Below are 21,567 nucleotides of genomic sequence, written 5' to 3'. Positions count from 1 at the left end.
ACTGGTATTTGTAGCCGGGGGGGGGGCAATATCCATGTCCCCTCTCTAGGCTATGAATATCAGCCCGCAGCTGTCTGCGTAGCCTTTCTGGCTATAAGATATAGGGGGACCCCACGTCATTTTTTTTTGGGGGGGTCCCCCTATTTTAATAGCCAGTAAAGGCTACGCAGACAGCTGCGGGCTAATATTCATAGCAGGCTACAAATATTGGCCCTCGGCCGTTGGCTTTCCCCCTCTGGCGCAGAAAATTGCGCGGGAGCCCATGCCATTATTTTTTCCGTTTTTTATTTACTGAAACATATTGTTCGTTAACCCCTTTCTGCCAGCTGATGGAATAGTACGTCAGCTCGCAGTATCCCCCGCTTTGAGGTGGGCTTCGGAGGTGAGCCCACTTCAAAGCTGTATCATGTCAGCTGTTTTCAATACAACAAAAAAATTTACATGAACGCTAAATGGCGTAGCAAGAAAAAAAATCAAAAGCCAAAACTATGTTTTTTTGGAAACGTCAGCTCGGCGCACAAAAAATTAGCCCTCACCCAACCCGAGATCTCAGAAAATATAGACGCTATGGGTATCGGAAAATAGCGCAATTATTTTATATTTTATTTCTTTTTAGCAAACTTTGGAATTTTTTTTCACTACTTAGATAAAAAATAACCTAGACGTGTTTGGTGTCTATGAACTCGTAATGACCTGGAGAATCATAATGGTAGGTCAGTTTTATGCTGTGTGCACACGTTGCAGATTTGGGTGCAGAATTTTTTGCATAAAATCTGCATCTCCTTGCAGAAAATGCAGCTGCGTTTTTGATGCATTTTTTTCACGTTTTTTTGCGCGGTTTTGATACCGTTTTTTTTGTGCGGTTTTGATGCAGTTCTTGAGGCGGTTTTCAGTGCGTATTTTTGCGTGGTTTTGATTCAGGTTTTTTATGCTATTTTTATGCAGTTTTTGGTGAAGTTTTGATGCAGTTTTTGGTGCAGTTTTGATGCCTTTTTGGAGCGGTTCTGATGCAGTTTTTGGTGCAGTTTTGATGCGTTTTTGGTGCATTTTTTGCACGGTTTTGATTCACTTTTTTTATTTTTTTTGGTGTGGTTTTTGCACGGTTTTTGTATGCGTTTTTGAAAGCTAAATAAAGATATATTATTGAACAAAAAAAAAATTTGTGACATTATTGTCCAACCTCCTCTTTTATATTTGTCCAACCCACACTTAATTACACACACAGATAGACAGATAGATGAAATGGATAGACAGATCTACATATAGATAGATCTATAGATGCATACATCTATCTATTCATATATCTATCTATAGATATATCTGGATAGATATATCTTTTGATAGATGTATGGATAGTGTATGGTGCGTGTCCACTGTCCGGATTAGGCTACTTTCACATTTCCCTCTTCTGGGCTCCATCGCAATCCGTCGTTATGGGCAAAAAACGTATCCTGCAAATGTGCTTGCAGGATGCGTTTTTTGCCCATAGACTTGTATTAGCGACGGATGGGCACACGTCGTATCCATCGTGCGACGGATCCGTCGTGTTTTAGCGGACGCGACGCACAAAAAAAGTTCAATGTAACTTTTTTTGTGCGACGTGTCCGCCATTTCCAACCGCGCATGCGCGGCCGGAACTCCGCTCCCTCCTCCCCGCTCATCACAATGGGCAGTGGATGCGTTGTAAAACTGCATCCGCTGCCCACGTTGTACTAAATTTAGCACAACGTCCATCGGTACGTCGGGCTGACTGTTTGCGATGGCCACGTACCGATGGAAGTGTGAAAGTAGCCTTACATCTGAATGAGCTGCAAATTGGATGCTGCGTACTTGTAGTCCCATCGGATGATGCCTGCACACACACCCCAAAAGACCCGCCCCGCACACACCCGAACAGTCCCGCACACACCCGAACAGCCATCAGACCCCGCCCGCACACACATACACGCACACAGTCACCGCCCACACACTTCCCGCCTCCCGAACTGCAGCGTTTCTTGGACCCACATCCGCAGCAAAACTGCAGATCTTTTTTTACATCTGCGGTTTTGCTGCGGATGTGCCCGACTCAATGAAAGTCTAAGGCCGGAGTCACACTACAGCGAGATACGGCCGAGTCTCGCAGGTTAAATACAAGCTCTGGCACTGGCACTCCAGAGTGGAGCGTGCGGCTCCATGTATTGCTATGCGGCTGCACGCTGTGCTCTGGAGTGCCGGTGCCAGAGCTTGTATTTAACCTGCGAGACTCGGCCGTATCTCGCTGTGTGTGATCTCGGCCTAAGGCTGCTTTCACACTAGCGTCGGCATGGGGCCGTCGCTATGCGTCGGCCCGACGTGCGTTGTGAAAATAATGCCCGACGTGGGCACCAGAAGCAGTCTTACGACGCTTCCGCTGCCCCATTGTAAGGTCCGGGCCACGCATGTGTGGTCAAAAATGGCGGACACGACGCGCAAAAAAGTTACATGTAACTTTTTGTGCCGACGGTCCGCCAAAACACGATGCATCCGTCGCACGACGGTTGCGACGTGTGGCCACACGTCGCAATGCGTCGCTAATGTTAGTCTATGGGGAAAAACGCATCCTGCAGACAACTTTGCAGGATGCGTTTTTTCTCCTAAACGATGCATTGCGACGTATTCAAAACGACGCTAGTGTGAAAGTAGCCTTAGGGTACAGAAACGCTGCAGTTCGGCACAAAAGCAGTGACATGCTGCGGAAAAAAAAACCCTGCGTTTCGGTGTGGCTTTTAACGCAGCATGTGCACAACAAGTCTGCGGCTCCCATAGACTTACATTGGTTGTGCACTACACTGCGGATTTGATGCAATTTTGTGCAGCAAAAAACCCTGCGGATCTGCAATCAAATCTGCAATGTGTGCACACAGCCTTAGCATTTAGTGAACCTAGCAAAAAAGCCAAGCAAAAAACAAGTGTGGGATTGCACTTTTTTTGCAATTTCATCGCACTTTGAATTTTTTTCACATTTTCTGTTACACGACATGGTAAAACCAATGGTGTCGTTCAAAAGTAGAACTTGTCCCGCAAAAGATAAGCCCTCACATGGCCATATTGACGGAAAAATTATGGCTCAGGAAAGAAGGGGAGCGATAAATGAAAAAAGCTCCAGGGGTGAAGGGGTTTAGAAATATGGATATGGACATATCTATGGAAATAGACATAGATATATAGATATATCTGTATGTATCTATCCTTCCCATATCTATCTATCTATCTATCTATCTCTCTATCCATCCATCTATCTATCTTTGTGTAATGGAGTGTGGGTTGGACAAATGTAAAAGAGGAGGTTGGACAGAAATGACATCACAAATCTTTTTGAAGCTAGAGGAGGGAGGGGTTTGGGTGTGTTTTGGAGTGGGTGTGGTAGGTTCGTGCTTAGTGGTCAGTGCAAAGCATCATGGAACTTGTAGTAATAGAGCACAATAACTCAGGAGAAAGGAAGTTGTCGATTAACCCCATGAGAGCTGGATCCAGCACTGAAGATGTGCTGCTACGGCATGATAAAAGGTAATATTGCTAAAATAAACACAGTGGATGTTTTCAGTGGCACATAATAGCAAGATTTATGAAAAAAAATAAAAATAAATATTGTAGTGGACAACTTCTTTAACAAAAAAGTGTGAAACAACTGAAATGTCATATTCTAGATTTTTCAAAGTAGCCACCTTTTGCTTTGATGACTGCTTTGCACACTCTTGGCATTCTCTTGGTGAGCTTCAAGAGGTAGTCACCGGGAATGGTTTTAACTTCATAGGTGTGCCCTGTCAGGTTTAATAAGTGGGATTTCTTGCTTTATAAATGGGGTTGGTAAATGTGTTGTGCAGAAGTCTGGTGGATACACAGCTGATAGTCCTACTGAATAGACTGTTAGAATTTGTATTATGGCAAGAAAAAAGCAGCTAAGTAAAGAAAAACAAGTGGCCATCTTTACTTTAAGAAATGAAGGTCAGCGAGTCCGAAAAATTGGGAAAACTTTCAAAGTGTCCACAAGTGCAGTGGCAAAAACCATCAAGCGCTACAAAGAAACTGGCTCACATGAGGACCGCCCCAGGATAGGAAGACCAAGAGTCACCTCTGCTTCTGAGGATAAGTTTATCTGAGTCACCAGACTCAGAAATCGCAGGTTAACAGCAGTTCAGAAGCCCCTCCCACAAGTTGGTTTGACTTGATGGGCACTTTTACGGTCAAGCTGCTCCTACAACAGCTCAATGGGGTTGAGATCTGGTGACTGCACTGTCCAGTCCATTACAGATAGAATACCAGCTGCCTGCTTCTTCCCTAAATAGTTCTTACATAATTTGGAGGTGAGCTTTGGGTCATTGTCCTGTTGTAGGATGAAATTGGCTCCAATCAAGCGCTGTCCACAGGGTATGGCATGGCGTTGCAAAATGGAGTGATATACTTCCTTATGCAAAATCCCCTTTACCTTGTACAAATATCCAACTTTACCAGCACCACAGCAACCCCAGACCATCACATTACTTCCACCATGCTTGACAGATGGCGTCAGGCACTCTTTCAGCATTCAGTTGTTCTGCGTCTCACAAATGTTCTTCTGTGATCCAAACACCTCAAACTTGTATTTGTCTGTCCATAACACTTTTATCCAATCTTCATCTGTCCAATGTCTGTGTTCTTTTGCCCATATTAATCTTTTCCTTTTATTAGCCAGTCTCAGATATGACTTTCTTTGCCACTCTGCCCTGAAGGCCAGCATCACGGAGTCACCTCTTCACTGTAGACGTTGACACTGGCGTTTTGCGTGTACTATTTAATGAAGCTGCCAGTTGAGGACCTGTGAGGCCTCGATTTCTCAACCTACAGACTTTAATGTACTTGTCTTGTTGCTCAGTTGTGCAGCGGGGCCTTCCACTTCTCTTTCTACTCTGGTCATAGTCTGTTTGTGCTCTCCTCTGAAGGGAGTAGTACACACCGTTGTAGGAAATCTTCAGCTTCTTGGCAATTTCTCACATGGAATAGCCTTCATTTTTAAAAACAAGAATAGACTGTCGAGTTTCACATGAAAGTTCTTTTTTTTTTCTGGCCAGTTTGAGAGTTTAATGGAACCAACAAATGTAATGCTCCAGATTCTCAACTAGCTCAAAGGAACGTCAGGTTTATAGGTTCTCTAATCAGCCAAACTTTTTTCAGCTGTGCTAACATACTTGCACAAGGGTTTTCAAGGGTATTCTAACCATCCATTGGCCTTCTTACACAGTTAGCAAACAAAGTACCATAAGAACACTGCAGTGATGGTAGTTGGAAAGGGGCCTCTATACACCTATGAAAATATTTCATTACAAACCAGAGGTTTGCAGCTAAAATAGTCATTTACCACACTAACAATGTATAGATTGTATTTCTGAATCATTTAATGTTAGCTTCATTGGAAAAAACTGTGACCCTAAACTTATGAACGGTAGTGTACGTTCTTGTGAAAGCATGTTTTGGTTTACCTCTCTCTTTCCTCTGGTGAATATTCCACTTTCGCAAGAGTTCACAACCGCTTATACCAGTACATGGTTTGTTTATGTTTTCAAGAAATTATATCATATGATGTATCTTCAAGAGTGTTTTTTTCATAACGATGGATGATGTTAATCATATCGATATATTTTTCTTTTGTTTAAATACCTATTGATATCCTTGATAAAGGCAATACTGCGGAAACGTTGGATGGATTTATGTCTGCAATGTCCTAAAGTCATCTGTGAATTAAATTGCAACTTTTTTTAAACAATTGCATTTGACTTATTGAGTTGGTCATCGCTTTATATCACACAGGTCATGTCAGGGCTTTGTAGGTGGAGATAAGGTGAACATTTTTCCCCCTCTCTATGAATGTCCACATAAAAGCAGCGGTGACCAGAAAAATGCCCACAGGAAAATTGCCCACAGGAAAATTGCCCACAGGAAAAATGCCCACAGTTAAATTGCCCACAGTTAAATTGCCCACACGGAAAATTCCCCACATGGAAAATTCCCCACACGGAAAATTGCCCACATGGAAAATTGCCAATTGCATCATCACAAAGAAAATTGCCCACATGGAAAATTGCCAGTTGCATCATCACAAAGTTTCAGATCCATGATATTTGAGGTGCAAGGTGAAGAATGCCCACAGAAAATTGCCCACAGGCTGAATTATAGGTTAAATGCTCTGTAGGACAGGGGGATAGTATATGCATGTATACATGAGATGCTCTGCAGGGCAGAAGAATAACAGAATTATAGGTGAGATGCTCTGCAGGACAGAGAATAGCAAAGAGATATAGGTTAAATGCTCTGCAGGACAGGGGGATAGTATGCAGGTATACGTGAGATGCTCTGCAGGGCAGAAGAATAATATAGAATTGTAGTTGAGATGCTCTGCAGGACAGAGAATAGCAAAGACATATAGGTTAAATGCTCTGCAGGACAGGGGAATAGTATGCAGGTATAGTCGATATAGACGTTAGTCGAAACGCGTCGGAAGAACACTGCCATGTGTGCATAATGCTGTAAGAAATTATAACTTATTTACAAGTGGCGTACCATAGGATACAACCCTTTTCCTTTTTTTTTTTTAAAAAAAGTGAAGAAATAAATTTCGTGATTTTACTACAGTCCTGCTGGATTCATCGATTTTTCTGTGGAACAAGTTTATTAAGAACAGTTTATTAAGGAGTTCTAATAACAACAATAACTTAAGTTTATTTAACAATCATTGCACACCATTGTACAGCACAACACAGGCAGCAAAGAAAATGCAGAATGGATTTCAACAAAGGTCTCTGGGCCCAGTTTACTTCTCCAGGTTCGGTTCACTCATCCCTAGTCCCAGAGTACGGATTCTGTTCTTAGGAGTTGTCATTCCACTGTGCTAACAATAATTCTACACTCATTGTGGTGTGTCTGGGCCTAGAGACCCTTAGGCTATGTTCACACGCTGCGGATTTTGCTGCGGATCCGCAGCATTTTCCCATGCGTTTACAGTACAATGTACTGTACAGTGCATATGCGGTGGAAAAAAACGAGCGGAAACGCAGTGGTTTACATTCCGCAGCATGTCAATTCTTTGTGCGGAATCCGCAGCGGTTTACACCTGCTTCATAATAGAAAACCGCAGGTATATAACCGCAGTGGAATCCGCACAAAAACCGCGGTAATTCAGCAATAAATCCGCAGGAAAAACGCGCAGTTTTTGCCCTGCGGATTTATCAAATCCGCTGCGGAAAAATCCACAGAGGATCATTCTATTTGTGCACATACCCTTATTCAAATCCACTCTGCATTTTCTTCCATCCTATGCCTGCCTGCACCTGCAGTATGTGTGTATGATACATAACTAGGTAGGGTCTGTTCACTCTTACTCTTGGTAGCCATAAGTGGACAGGGAAGGAAGTGCAGGCCCCAGATTCACTGCCACTGAAGTCAATGGGAGAGCGGAGCTGCTATGGCACTTCCACTCCTCTGACAGAATCTCACCTTTCTGCGGTGCCTTCTGGGCTTCCAGGACCATCTATCTCAGCCAGCAGCACCTGCTTTTCGTGGGCACCCACTGAGATGATAATGTATTAAATCTGACCTGCAGTCCCATGCATCTCCACAGATAATACAGTGATTTTTTTGTGGGTACTGATAGCAGTGATGGCTCCTCTGGATCACACTTCTGCTGGTTCTGCATGTGCTGTTGCTCTGGGCTGGTGGGAGGAGTAAGGCAGAATCAGTGAGAGATGAGAGCAGACTAGATCTATCTATTGCTGAGAATGACAGACTGCTGCAAACCACAGATCATCATTTTTGCAGTTTTGCACTAGGTCAGCTGTAAATCACAAGTTGATCACATATCATGTGAACATCCTCACCTTTCACCTCAAATATCATAGATCTGAAACTTTGCGATGCTGCAATTGGCAATTTTCCATGTGGGCAATTTTCAGTGTGGGCAAATTTTTGTGTGGGCAATTTTCCGTGTGGGCAATTTTCCGTGTGGGCAATTTTCCGTGTGGGCAATTTTCCGTGTGGGCAATTTTCCGTGTGGGCAATTTTCCGTGTGGGCAATTTTCCTGTGGGCAATTTTCCTGTGGGCATCTTTCAGGGAACCGAAAAACGCTGTGGAAAAAACAAGCGGTTTTGTATGCATTTTTGCATGTGTTTTTGTACAGCAATGAATGCTTTTTTTAGCTAAATAAAGATATTTAAAAACAAAGTTTTGTGATGTAATTTCTTGGTTCAATGCCAAATTTTCATGCTGATGCAGTGGCATCAGGGTAATGGGATTAGGGCTTGATGTCAGCAGCTGTCATTGACACCTAGCTCTAGGCTTAGTAATGACACCCTCATTACTAAGCCTGATAACCAAACACACACAAACCTACACACACTTTGTCACCAGCCTATGATGGAGCGTTAACAGAATGAACGTACATAGGCTGCAACCAGACAGCAACTGTTAATTTTAAAGAAAAAAATTATTGGGTGGGCTCCCGTGAAATTTTAATAACCACCAGAGGGGAAGACGAGGGCTGATAATATTATGGAAAGAGCTAGTAGCCATAAAGGTACCCAGGCTATTAATATTAGCTCACAGCTGGTTACTTAGCCTTTACTGGCTAGTTTACAGGGGGACTCCATAAAAAATTGACATAGGGCCCCGCTATAAAATCAAATCTGCAAAGGCTAGGCAGATGACTGCGGGCTGATATTAATAGCCTAGGAAGGGGCAATGGATATTGTCCCCTCCAAGACTAAAAACATCAGCTGTCAGCTTCTCCAGGAAAAGTGCATCTATAAAATGCGCCAAATCTGGCGCTTAGTCTTGCTCTTCCCACTTGCCCTCTAGCGGTGGCAAGTGCGGTTCATATTTGTGGGGTTGATGTCACCTTTGTATTGTCAGGTGACATCAAGCCCACAGGTTAGTAATGGACAGGCGTCTATAAGACACCTATCCATTACTAACCCCATAATAATATTGTATAAAAACACACCTAGAATAAAGTCCTTTATTTGAAATAATGACACGGACTCCTTTATTGAATCTTAATGAAACCATACTTACTGAACACCTAATCCACCAAAGCCAACATCTCCTGCAACAAAAATAAAATCAGAAACCACAATATTCCTCATCTGTCCGCCAAGAAGATAATCCATAATGTCCCACGACGATCCAGTCACTAATGTGACTGCTCTCCAAGACAGCCGGCGATACACTGACAGGAGGTAATTTCTCCCGAAGTGTATATCACTGAGCTGCCGTGACAGTTCACTGGAGTTCATAAGCTGATCAGCTCCACTGCTGCATTGGAAAGTTCTCATGGAGTGGTGCCATGAGAGCACCGGAGCAGATGAATTCCGGTGAACTCTCTCACGGCAGCTCCGTGATACACTGTGGGAGCGATTACCTCCTGTCAGTGTATCGCCGGCGGCAGGGTAGAGCGGTCACATTTCCTGATGTGACTGTTCTACATGTGAGATCGCCATGGGACACTCGGATTATTTGGAATAATGCAGACAGGTGAGTTTATGTTGGTTTATTATTTTACATTATTTCTAGAAGATGAGGTCATAGGGGATTTGATGTTAGGTGAGTATAATTTTTTTTTTAATTTGAATATGTATGTAGTTTTACACTTTTTGTTTTTTAAAACTGTGAGCACAGGCGCCGGCACATGACTACGTCTCCCATCAGCGGCACCTGCTGTCACGGTTATCAGTGACAGCAGACGTAGCTCGATGAGAGCAATATTCTCATCAGCCCACGCCTGCTGACCTGTGGTAAGCTTTTTACCACAGGTCACCGCTGCGGGTCACAGTCACAGCTGCGGGATCATGCTGACATCTGACAGCATGATCCTGCAGGGCTCTGACCGACAGTCTGCAGTAGTGTTATCACGAGTCATAGTCACAGCTGGGGATTCACGTTGACACAGATGTCAACGTGACTCCACAGCTGTGATCCTGCAGCAGTCTGACCGACTGTCTTACCTGCGGTAGCATCACCGCCAGTAAGGAGTATCACGCCAGTGTTTCTCACACTGTCACACAGATGACAGCGTGAGAAACACCATAGGAAGATGGTAAAACAAAACAAAAACTAAGCAGATCCGCAAACATTTTTTATAAATGACGAGACCCCTAATTTTGCCACAAAAAACTGGGAAAACTTAATGACTCGAGTATAAGCCTAGGGTGGAAAATGCAGCAGCTACCGGTAAATGTCAAAAATACAAATAGATACCAATAAAAGTAAAATTAATTGAGACATCAGTAGGTTAAGTGTTTTTGAATATCCATATTGAATCAGGAGCCCATATAATGCTCCATACAGTTCATGATCGGCCCCATAAGATGCTCCATATTAAAATATGCCCCATATAATGCTGCACAAATGCTGATTATGGCCCCATAAGATGTTCCATAGAGATATTTGCACCATATAATGCTGCACAAATGCGGATTATGGCTCATAAGATGCTCCATAGAGATATTTGCCCCATATAATGCTGCACATGGCCCCATAGAGATATTTGCCCCATATAATGCTGCACATGGCCCCCTACAGATATTTGCCCCATATAATGCTGCACATGGCCCCATAGATATTTGCCCCATATAATGCTGCATATGGCCCCATAAGATGCTCCATACAGACATTTGCCCCATATAATGCTCCACAAATGCTGATTATGGCCCCATAAGATGCTCCATAGAGATATTTGCCCCATATAATGCTGCACATGGCCCCATAAGATGCTCCATAGAGATATTTGGCCCATATAATTCTGCACATGGCCCCATACAGATATTTGCCCCATATAATGCTGCACATGGCCACATAAGATGCTCCATACAGATATTTGCCCCATATAATGCTGCACATGGCCACATAAGATGCTCCATACAGATATTTGCCCCATATAATGCTGCACATGGCCCCATAAGATGCTCCATACAGACATTTGCACCATATGCCGTTGCTGCGATTAAAAAAGTAAAAAAAAAAGTGACATACTCACCTCTGAGGCCCCCGGCATTTGCTATATTTACCTGTTCCCCGTTCCACCACCGGCGCCGATGTGTCTTCCCCGTCCTCCGCACTGACTGTGAAGGCAGAGGGCGGCATGCACACTAATCGCGTCACCGCGCCCTCTGACCTAAGCGTCACTGCAGAGGATGGGGAAGACGCAGCGGCGGCCGTCGGTGGAACGTGGGACAGGTGAATATAGCGAACTGCGTTATACTCACCTGCTCCTGGTGCGGTGCAGTCCCTGGTTCTCCGGCAGCTTCTTCCTGTATTGAGCGGTCACATGGTACCACTCATTACAGTAATGAATATGCGGCTCCACCCCTATGGGAGTGGAGTGGGGTCCATATTCATTACTGTAATGAGCGGTACCATGTGACCGCTCACTACAGGAAGAAGCTGCCGGCACCCGGAGAACCAGGGAAGTGCAGGGACCGCGACAGGAGCAGGTGAGTATTATTAGACAGCTGCCCCTCCCCCTTCCCCTGCCATCCCCTGGGTATGACTCGAGTGTAAGCCGAGAGGGGCAATTTCAGCCTAAAAAAATGGGCTGAAATTCTCGGCTTATACTCGAGTATATATGGCAACTTTTTTCCACAACAAATTTCTTATCTATTTTTTTTTATTTTGACAAGGGTAACATGAAAAATTTAACACCAAAATTTGTTGTGTAATTTTTCCTGAGCATGCCGATACCCCATATAAGGAAGAAAACCACTGTTTGGGTGCATGGCAGAGCTCGGAAAGGGAAGAAGTGTCATTTGTTTTGAATGTAAAATTCCCTGTAATCATTAGCAGATGTCATATCCCGTTTGGAGGCCCCTGATGTGTCTAAACAGAGGAAACCCCCCACAAGTGACCCCATCTAAATATCACTCAAGGAATGTATTTAGATGTGTGCAGGTACGGACTGGGGTTGAAATTAAGCCCTGGCATTTGAAATCGCACAGGTCCATGCTGTCTCTTCCCCAAGCACCAGATGAGATATATTACTAATATTACCCTGGATGGAGAAAAGCAAGATTTACTACAAGTCCGATATTTGTAATGATTCCTGTGGCCTGCTGGGGTTTGTGACGGAGTCAGTGACTTTGTGCTCGTCACAACTCTTAACAGTATGGATGTCTTGAGAACACAGATTCTGTTAACAAAGTAGCAGACAAGGCAGCCCACGACCAGACAGGCCCTTCTGGCATTTGCCAGATGGCCAGTCCGGCCCTGAATGTGTGGTGAGCACCTAGAACCTCCAGGTGCTTCACAGAAGTTCATAACATTGAGCCGTGAAAATAATAAAATCACATTTTCCCCACAAAAATGTTATTTTAGCCCCAAATTTTGCAATTTCATAAGGGTAACAGGAGAAATTGCACCATACATTTTGTTGTTCAATTCCTCCTGAGTGCGCCGATACCCCATATGTGGGGGAATATTACTTTTGAGGTACTGTGCAAAGCTCAGAAGGAAAGAGGTGTCATATTGGAGTTCAGATTTTGCTGGAATGGTTTGAGGGTGCCATGTCACATTGGCAGAGCCTCTAAGGTGCCAGGACAACAGAAATCCCACCAATGAATTTATCTAGGGGTATTGAGCAGTGAAGAAATAATACATTCCTTCCACTAAAATATTGTTTCAACTCCAAGTTTTTAATTTTTCTAAGGCCTAATAGAATTTTTTTTTTTTTAACAAACTAAGCTCAATTTTTTCTTGACTCAGCCAATACCCTACATGTAATCAATAAATATTTTTCAGGCTCAGTGTAAAGCTCAGAAGGCAAGGGCCAGATTTTACTGTTATGGTTTGCAGGTGCCATGACCCACTGGGAGAGCCCATGAGGTACCAGAACAGCAGAATCCCCCATAATTGACCCCATTTTACAAACTACACCTCTCAATGAATTCATCAAGTGGTGCAGTGATCATATTGACACCATGGGTGTGTCACAGAATTTTATGCTATTGGGCAGTGAAGAATAACTACATTTTTACCATAAAAATTTTGTTTAAGCCCCGATTTTACATTTTCACTCAAGAATTGGGTAAAAATGGTACCAAAATTTGTCCCACATTTCCTACTGAATGTGGCAATACCCCATATGTGGTTGTACAGTACTACTTAGCCATACGGAGAGACTCCGGAGGAACGGAGCGCTATTTGCCTCCTGGAGCGAAGATTTTCCTACAACAGTTTGCAGACTCCATATATAGAGCCCCTAATTGCTAGAACAGAATACTCCTTCAAGTGACCCCATTTTGGATATTATACCCCTTTGGGAATTTATCTGTAGTGGGTTTTTTCCAGAAACAAGCAGCAATGAATGTTGCGGAGTGAAAATTGTAAACTGCCATTGTAGTGACCAGTATGTTATGCCTAGCCCGTGCTTCTGGAGACATGCACACAAGCTCTCATCACTTCAGAAATGCCAAAAGTGGATGATATGTGTGGTTTAGGTACACTGTGGGGCTCAGAAGTGAGGGGGGATTTGGATTTAGGAGCGGAGAATTTGCTGAATTTCTTTAAGGCAGGTGAGGAGCCAATTAGCTTTTCCAGAGACTTTTTGCTACCAATAACGTGGAAGCCCCCTATATTTCCATTAACAGAAGACGGACCTGAGTGGGGACCTGCTATTTTTGTGGATTGAGTTCAAGCTTTTACATAACTTTTGGGATCACATTTATCTGGCGCTCTACGCTGAGCACTTACTTTGGTGTTTCCATGGAAATCTCTGTGTGACGTGATTCAGATGTAACCCCCGAGGGATCCATTCACTATAGTGAGGCAGCAGAGTTACTCTGGACTCCGTCTGGCCTCTGTTCAGTGGTGTCCTTATTTTCAGAAGTACACAAAACTGTGGCCAACGGCAATTTGATTCAATCCTAAAAAGATGGACATCGCCGAATAATAGTTCAGATGGCGTCCACAGTGCCCCCTTCTGCCTCATTACAGGGAATCTTTAGTAGAGGGTTCCGTCTGAATCACATATTTCAGAGATTTACACAAAAAAACCCAAGGTAAGTACTCAGCGCAGGATAAATGAGCCAAGCCTTGCTGCGATGTTTGGGAGGCAGAATGAAAAAATGAATAGCAGGTGAATAATTGATTTTATTTATTTTTTACACAGATCCTCGTGCGGCATAAGTGATCAGGCGACTTTATTCTTCGGGTCGGTGCGATTACAGCAATACCAGATTTATATTTGTTTTTTATGTTTGGTTGCCGTCACACACTAAAAGACTTTATTGCAAAAAAAAAAATAGTTTTTGCATCATCACATTTTGAGAGCTATAAGTTTTTCATATTTTGGCCCACAGAGTCATGTGAGGACTTGCTTTTTGAGAGACAAGTTGACATTTTTATTGGTACCATTTTGGGGCACATGACATTTTTGGAATGCTTTCTATTCCGATTTTTGGGAGGCAGAATGAACAAAAAAACAGCAATTCGGGAATTTCTTTTTAGGGGTGGAGGGGTTTTATGCAGTTCCGTATGTGGTAAAATTGATAAGGCAGTTTTATTCTTCGGATCAGTATGATTATAGTGATACCTCATTTATATAATTTTTTTAATGTTCTGGCGCTTTTATATAATAAAAAATATTTTACAAAAAAAAAAAATTTCCATCGCTTTATTATGAGAGCTTTTATTTTACTTTTTATTTTTTTATTTTTCAGCTGATGGAGCTGTATGGTGGCTTTTTTTCTGCGGGCCAAGATGACGTTTTCAGCCAGCAGTACCACATTTATTTATATCGTCTTTGATGGTGTTTTATTCCACTTGTTCGGCGGTATAATAAAGCATTGTTTTTTGCCTTGTTTTTTACATATTTGTTTATGGTGTTCAGTAAAGGGGTTAACTAGTGCGACAGTTTTATAGATCGGGACATTGCGGATGCGGTGTACTTTTATTGTTTAGATTTTTTTTTCATTCAAATATTTAATTAGTGATACCATATCTTGATTTTTTTTATTAATTTTTTTTTAAATATTTAAAAAATTATTATTTTTTATTTTATTTTTTTTACTTTTTTCTACCTTTTTTTCTTTTGTCCCACTATGGGACAATCATTTTTTTGCAGACTGATCTCTTCTGCAGCATGGTGATGCAGCAGCACCCCCATGCTGTAGAAACTGTCAGTTCTGCACTGACAAACATGCTCATCGTGCACTGGGCATTATCAGCTAGTTTCCTAGGTCTGGTGCCCGGATGTTGTCATGGCGACATCGGGTCACTATGGCAACTATCGGGACCCTGCATCATACCGCGAAGTCTCCAATCCAAAGGCAGAGGGGCTGTCAGCCCTCTGCCGGGTCCTGGATTGCTGCAATCTCGTTCGATTGCAGCATTTTGGGGGTTAAAAGGCCAGGAGAGGTCTGTGACTGCTTTTGGCACTTAGTGCCAGGTGTCAACTGATTCTGACAGCGGCGATCGTCTGCACACCCCCGTGTGTGCGGGCGATTACGCGGGCTAATAATCTGTCCAATGTCAAGTAGGCCCAGGGCACATAGATGGATCATTATGCCTAATGTCAGAAAGGGGTTAATTGATACTCCCCTACAATAACTGTACTGCTTTTTCCCAGGAGCCGACACGTCACACTGATGTCATGCAGGTGTCATCAGTGTGCAGCATGCATTTTGTTACGTGCTGCAGGAAAAAATGCCATGTCTGAGGGTTTCTCACACATACACACGGTCCGTGTGAAAAACCTGACATGTGCGCACCATCATTCAATACAATGGGTGTGCGTGTATGTATTTGCGGTCCTTAAAAAACGGACTTGTGAAGAGGGCCTTAAAGGCATTAAAGCTAAAAGTTTGAAAATTGTGAAAATTTCCCCAAAAAATATTTACCTAAATTAACCACTAACAAAGTAGAATGTGAAGCCGGCTATTCCTGAGTTGGCTTTAACATTGTGAAACGGAGTATTATCACACTTTGTGGGAACTTCTTGCCTGCTGTGCTGTACATGTACTGCAGTTGTTGGAGAAGGGTTATATGAAAAATTACAAATCTTCTTCAGAAACTCACATGTTTTGTTGGCTGTAGATTTACGATCACTAGTTTCCCGCCCTTACGTTTAGTCAATAGAGGAAGATTACCACTGGGTTTAATCTGTAGAGAAGTTCCAAGAGTGATGGCCAGATCTGCTTTTCTTGAAACAAAGAAAAAGTAATATGACTTCACTGCTCTGGACAACAAACACTAAGACTAAATCAGCATTTAAACTAGATACCTGCATGCTTCATCTGCAAGATTAAGATCTTTATCCGGCAGAGCATCCTCCCAATCAAGTATTGTATCTATCAGTTTTCCCCTGAAAAACAATGATTGTCACATTCCAAGAATAGAAAACAAATTTGAATCAAACATGAAATGAATAATCACTTCTAATATTTACATGTTATGTCCATTTGCTTAAATATTTCAGACATAATTTTACTGCACATTGAAAACATATGAGATAGTGTAATTTGTTCTTTATGGAAAGATTATAGCCAAAGGGTTCAAAACTAACCAGCCATGCCACAAGAATTTAACCCCTTCATGACCCAGCCTATTTTGACCTTAATGACCTGGCCATTTTTTGCAATTCTGACCAGTGTCCCTTTATGAGGTAATAACTCAGGAACGCTTCAACGGATCCTAGCGATTCTGAGACTGTTTTTTCGTGACATATTGGGCTTCATGTTAGTGGTAAATTTAGGTCATTAATTTCTGAGTTTATTTGTGAAAAAAACAGAAATTTGGCGAAAATTTTGAACATTTTGCAATTTTCACATTTTGAATTTTTATTCTGATAAACCAGAGAGTTATGTGACACAAAATAGTTAATAAATAACATTTCCCACATGTCTACTTTACATCAGCACAATTTTGGAAACAAAATTTTTTTTTTTGCTAGGAAGTTATAAGGGTTAAAATTTGACCAGTGATTTTTCATTTTTACAACAAAATCTACAAAACCATTTTTTTTAGGGACCACCTCACATTTGAAGTCAGTTTGAGGGTTCTATATGGCTGAAAATACCCAAAAGTGACACCATTCTAAAAACTGCACCCCTCAAGGTGCTCAAAACCACATTCAAGAAGTTTATTAAGCCTTCAGGTGTTTCACAGCAGCAGAAGCAACATGGAAGTAAAAAAATAACATTTAACTTTTTAGTCACAAAAATGATCTTTTCGCAACAATTTTTTTATTTTCTCAAGGGTAAAAGGAGAAACTGGACCACGAACGTTGTTGTCCAATTTGTCCTGAGTATGCTGATACCTCATATGTGGGGGTAAACCACTGTTTGGGCGCACGGCAGGGCTCGGAAGGGAAAAATTGAATTAAAAATTGGCTCCAATCTTTAGCGGACACCATGTCGCGTTTGGAGAGCCCCCGTGTGCCTAAACATTGGAACTCCCCCACAAGTGACCCCATTTTGGAAACTAGACCCCCCACGGAACTTATCTAGATGTGTGGTGAGCACGTTCAAACCCCCCCCCCCCAAGTGCTTCACAGAAGTTTACAACGCAGAGCCGTGAAAATAAAAAATCATTTTTCTGTCCTCAAAAAAGATGTTTTATCAAGCAATTTTTTATTTTCACAAGGGTAACAGGAGAAATTGGACCCCAATATTTGTTGCCCAGTTTGTTGTGAGTACGCTGATACCCCATATGTGGGGGTAAACCACTGTTTGGGCGCACGTCAGGGCTCGGAAGGGAAGTAGTGACATTTGAAATGCAGACTTTGATGGAATGGTCTGCGGGCGTCACGTTGCATTTGCAGAGCCCGTGATGTGCCTAAACAGTAGAAACACCCCACAAGTGACCCCATTTTGGAAACTATACCCCCCAAGGAACTTATCTAGATGTGTGGTGAGCACTTTCAACACCCAAGTGCTTCACATAAGTTTATAACGCAGAGCCGTAAAAATAAAAAATAATTGTTCTTTCCTCAAAAATTATGTTTTAGCAAGTAATTTTTTTTTTTCGCAAGGGTAACAGGAGAAATTGGACCCCAATGGTTGTTGCCCAGATTGTCCTGAGTACGCTGGTACCCCATATGTGGGGGTAAACCACTGTTTGGGCGCACGTCGGGGCTTGGAAGGGAGGGAGCACCATTTGACTTTTTGAACGCAAGATTGGCTGGAATCAATGGTGGCGCCATGTTGCGTTTGGAGACCCCTGATGTGCCTAAACAGTGGAAACCCCGCAATTCTAACTTCAACACTAACCCCAACACACCCCTAACCCTAATCCCAACTGTAGCCATAACCCTAATCACAACCCTAACCCCAACACACCCCTAACCACAACCCTAAACCCAACACACCCGTAACCCTAATCCCAGCCCTAATCCTAACCCTAATCCCAACCCTAACCCTAATCCCAACCCTAACCACAACTGTAACCCCAAAACACCCCTAACTCTATCCTTAACCCTAACCACAAGCCTAATCTTAACCCTATTTCCAACCCTAGCCCTAATTCCAACCCTAACCCTAAGGCTATGTGCCCACTTTGCGGATTCGTGTGACATTTTCCGCACCATTTTTGAAAAATCCGCAGGTAAAAGGCACTGCGTTTTACCTGCGGATTTACAGCAGATTTCCAGTGTTTTTTTATGCGGATTTCACCTGCGGATTCCTATTGAGGAACAGGTGTAAAACGCTGCGGAATCCGCACAAAACTAACATGCTGCGGAAAATACAACAGCGTTTCCGCACGGTATTTTCCGCACCATGGGCACAGCGGATTTGGTTTTCCATAGGTGTACATGGTACTGTAAACCTGATGGAAAACTGCTACGAATTCGCAGCGGCCAATCCGTTGCGGATCCGCGGCCAATCCGCTGCGGATCCGCGGCCAATCCGCTGCGGATCCGCGGCCAAATCCGCACTGTGTGCACATGCCATAACCCTAACCCTACCCCTAACCCTAGTTCTAACCCTAACCCTAGTAGAAAAAGAAAAAAAAATATTTTATTTATTTTTATTATTGTCCCTACCTATGGGGGTGATAAAGGGGGGGTCATTTACGATTTTTTTTATTTTGATCACTGTGATAGGCTATATCGCAGTGATCAAAATATATCTGAAACGAATCTGCCGGCCGGCAGATTCGGCAGGCGCACTGCGCATGCGCCCGCCATTTTGGAAGATGGCGGCGCCCATGGAGAAGACGTACCGACACCGGGAGGCCCGGTAAGTATGAGGGGGGGTGATCGGATCACAGGGGGGGGGGGGGGGGACCGGAGCACAGGGCGACAGGACAGGACGACGGGGGGAGCGGACAGGACGACTTAGGGGGGGCGGACCACATAACGGAGGACTGGGGAGGAGATCGGTGGGTGTGGGGGGGTACAGATTAGGTTTTCCAGCAATGGCCGATGATATTGCAGCATCGGCCATGGCTGGATTGTAATATTTCACCGTTTTTTTGGGTGAAATATTACAAATCGCTCTGATTGGCAGTTTCACTTTCAACAGCCAATCAGAGCGATCGTAGCCACGAGGGGGTGAAGCCACCCCCCCTGGGCTGAAGCACCACTCCCCCTGTCCCTGCAGATCGGGTGAAATTGGAGTTAACCCTTTCACCTGATCTGCAGGGACGCGATCCCTCCATGACGCATATGCTGCGTCACAGGTCGGATTGGCACTGACTTTCATGACGCAGCGTATGCGTCAAAGGTCGGGAAGGGGTTAAAACTGCTTTTACATTACATACCAGTAATTATGGGTTTATACAGCACATTTCACATCATTAAACAACTGATGATTAAGTATATACAAGTTGAAGTCATTTATTGGCCTGCTTACTAAGGCTGATGAGTATGCACACATCTCTGCCCATACAATGTCATGTTAGCATCAGCAACTTAAAGGGAACCAGTCATGTTGAAAATTGTTATATATAACAAAGTCCCAAATGTATTAAATACCTTAAACAAATACTTATATAACAGAATTCCCTCTAATTGCGGGGAAAATAAAGGCATGGAGAAGAAATAAAAATAAAATACTTTATTAATTATTATACAATAAAACCATGGAAACAAACAAGGAAAATCTCAATAAAAACAAGCAGACACAGGGCAAAGACCAATATATAATTTGACCATTTGTGAATGTAGATGGTATGCGTTGTAAACACTACTGAATGTGCATCAGCAGATATATAGTGTGGACTAATGGACTAAATAATGAGTATTCAACGTCACCACAGGAGCATGCCTGAAAAATTATGTATACAGCAATGATGAAAACGTGCTTAAAGCAAGCAAAATTACGTAGGCAGCTATAATGAAAATAGCTAAGGTAGGTGACCAAGTGCAAAAGTGCTAATAGCCCATAGCTAAATTGAAAACTAATGGGCAAAAGGTACTAAACCTATAAGTATCTATATGTAGCAGCTACCATAATGTGTCCATGAATCATTGCTGTATACATAATTTTTCAGGCATGCTCCTGTGGTGACGTTGAATACTCATTATTTAGTCCATTAGTCCACGCTATATATCTGCTGATGCACATTCAGTAGTGTTTACAACGCATACCATCTACATTCACAAATGGTCAAATTATATATTGGTCTTTGCCCTGTGTCTGCTTGTTTTTATTGAGATTTTCCTTGTTTGTTTCCATGGTTTTATTGTATAATAATTAATAAAGTATTTTATTTTTATTTCTTCTCCATGCCTTTATTTTCCCCGCAATTAGAGGGAATTCTGTTATATAAATGTTGAAAATTGTATAGAGCAGGAGGAGCTGTTCAAATAGATATTCTTTTATGAGGGTAAATATCCAGTACTATACTCTGTGCATATAAACCATGTTCCAAATTATTATGCAAATTATATTTTTCTCGAATTTTCCTAAATGGTTGGTGCAAATGACAATCAGTCTAATAAAAGTCATCACCCATTAGAGTATACATTGAATTTTATTGAAGAAACCTTCCAATGATAACAGTTGTGAGGCTGTGGCCTCTGATACAGCTAGGGGGCACTGTTTGTTCTCCCCAGAATGTGCATGCAGACGGATGAAGTCCATAGGTGTGCATGAGAGTCACGGATTTCCGGTCTGGGTTTTCCAGGTGGCTGAAGGCCACAGGTTTGTGTGTGTTTAAAAACCCTGCAGTAAGGGGTATAGGCGTGTCAGGTGTCTGGCCAGGTCAGGTGTGCGAGGTGCACGTCAGTGTCAGTCTGGTGTGTGCTGGTCTGCAGAGTGCATGGAGGCCAGCAGAGCCAGCACCCAGGGCAGCTGAATAGCCTGGCACCCGCAGCGTACACAGAAATGCAAGTCGTCCATGGTACTGGTCTCGGATGTGGACAGTCCTGTGCCCGGAGGTGGATGTCCTGTACCCGAGGGAGTCGGATGTGGACAGTTCTGTGCCCGGAGGTGGATGTCCTGTGCCCGAAAGAGGACTAGCATGTGCCACGATTGCAAACAGGTGGATATGGTGCCCGGCTGCTATCCGGAGGATATCCTGATCTGTGTACGACTGTGTGAGTAAAGAGTCTGTAAAGAGACTGTGATACAGCGATGCAGGACACC

At 43.0% G+C, this 21,567-nt stretch overlaps 1 protein-coding gene across 4 annotated transcripts in view; it reads right to left on the bottom strand.

Moving 5' to 3' along the window:
* LOC143766626 (NAD-dependent protein deacylase sirtuin-6-like) overlaps positions 1–21,567 on the bottom strand; it is a 304,913-nt gene that overhangs the window by 24,882 nt on the left and 258,464 nt on the right. For all 4 annotated transcript variants that reach the window (XM_077254435.1, XM_077254441.1, XM_077254454.1 and 1 more), the window contains 2 exons: positions 16,260–16,340; positions 16,055–16,178 (listed from right to left, as the gene is read on the bottom strand). In XM_077254435.1, coding sequence (XP_077110550.1) covers positions 16,055–16,178; positions 16,260–16,340 — 205 coding nt within the window. The remainder of the gene's footprint in view (positions 1–16,054; positions 16,179–16,259; positions 16,341–21,567) is intronic.

Source organism: Ranitomeya variabilis, chromosome 1 (assembly GCF_051348905.1).
Source record: "Ranitomeya variabilis isolate aRanVar5 chromosome 1, aRanVar5.hap1, whole genome shotgun sequence".
Classification (NCBI taxonomy): Eukaryota; Metazoa; Chordata; class Amphibia; order Anura; family Dendrobatidae; genus Ranitomeya; species Ranitomeya variabilis.
Note: the sequence above shows the minus strand (reverse complement) of the source record. Positions and strands in the feature narration are given on the sequence as shown.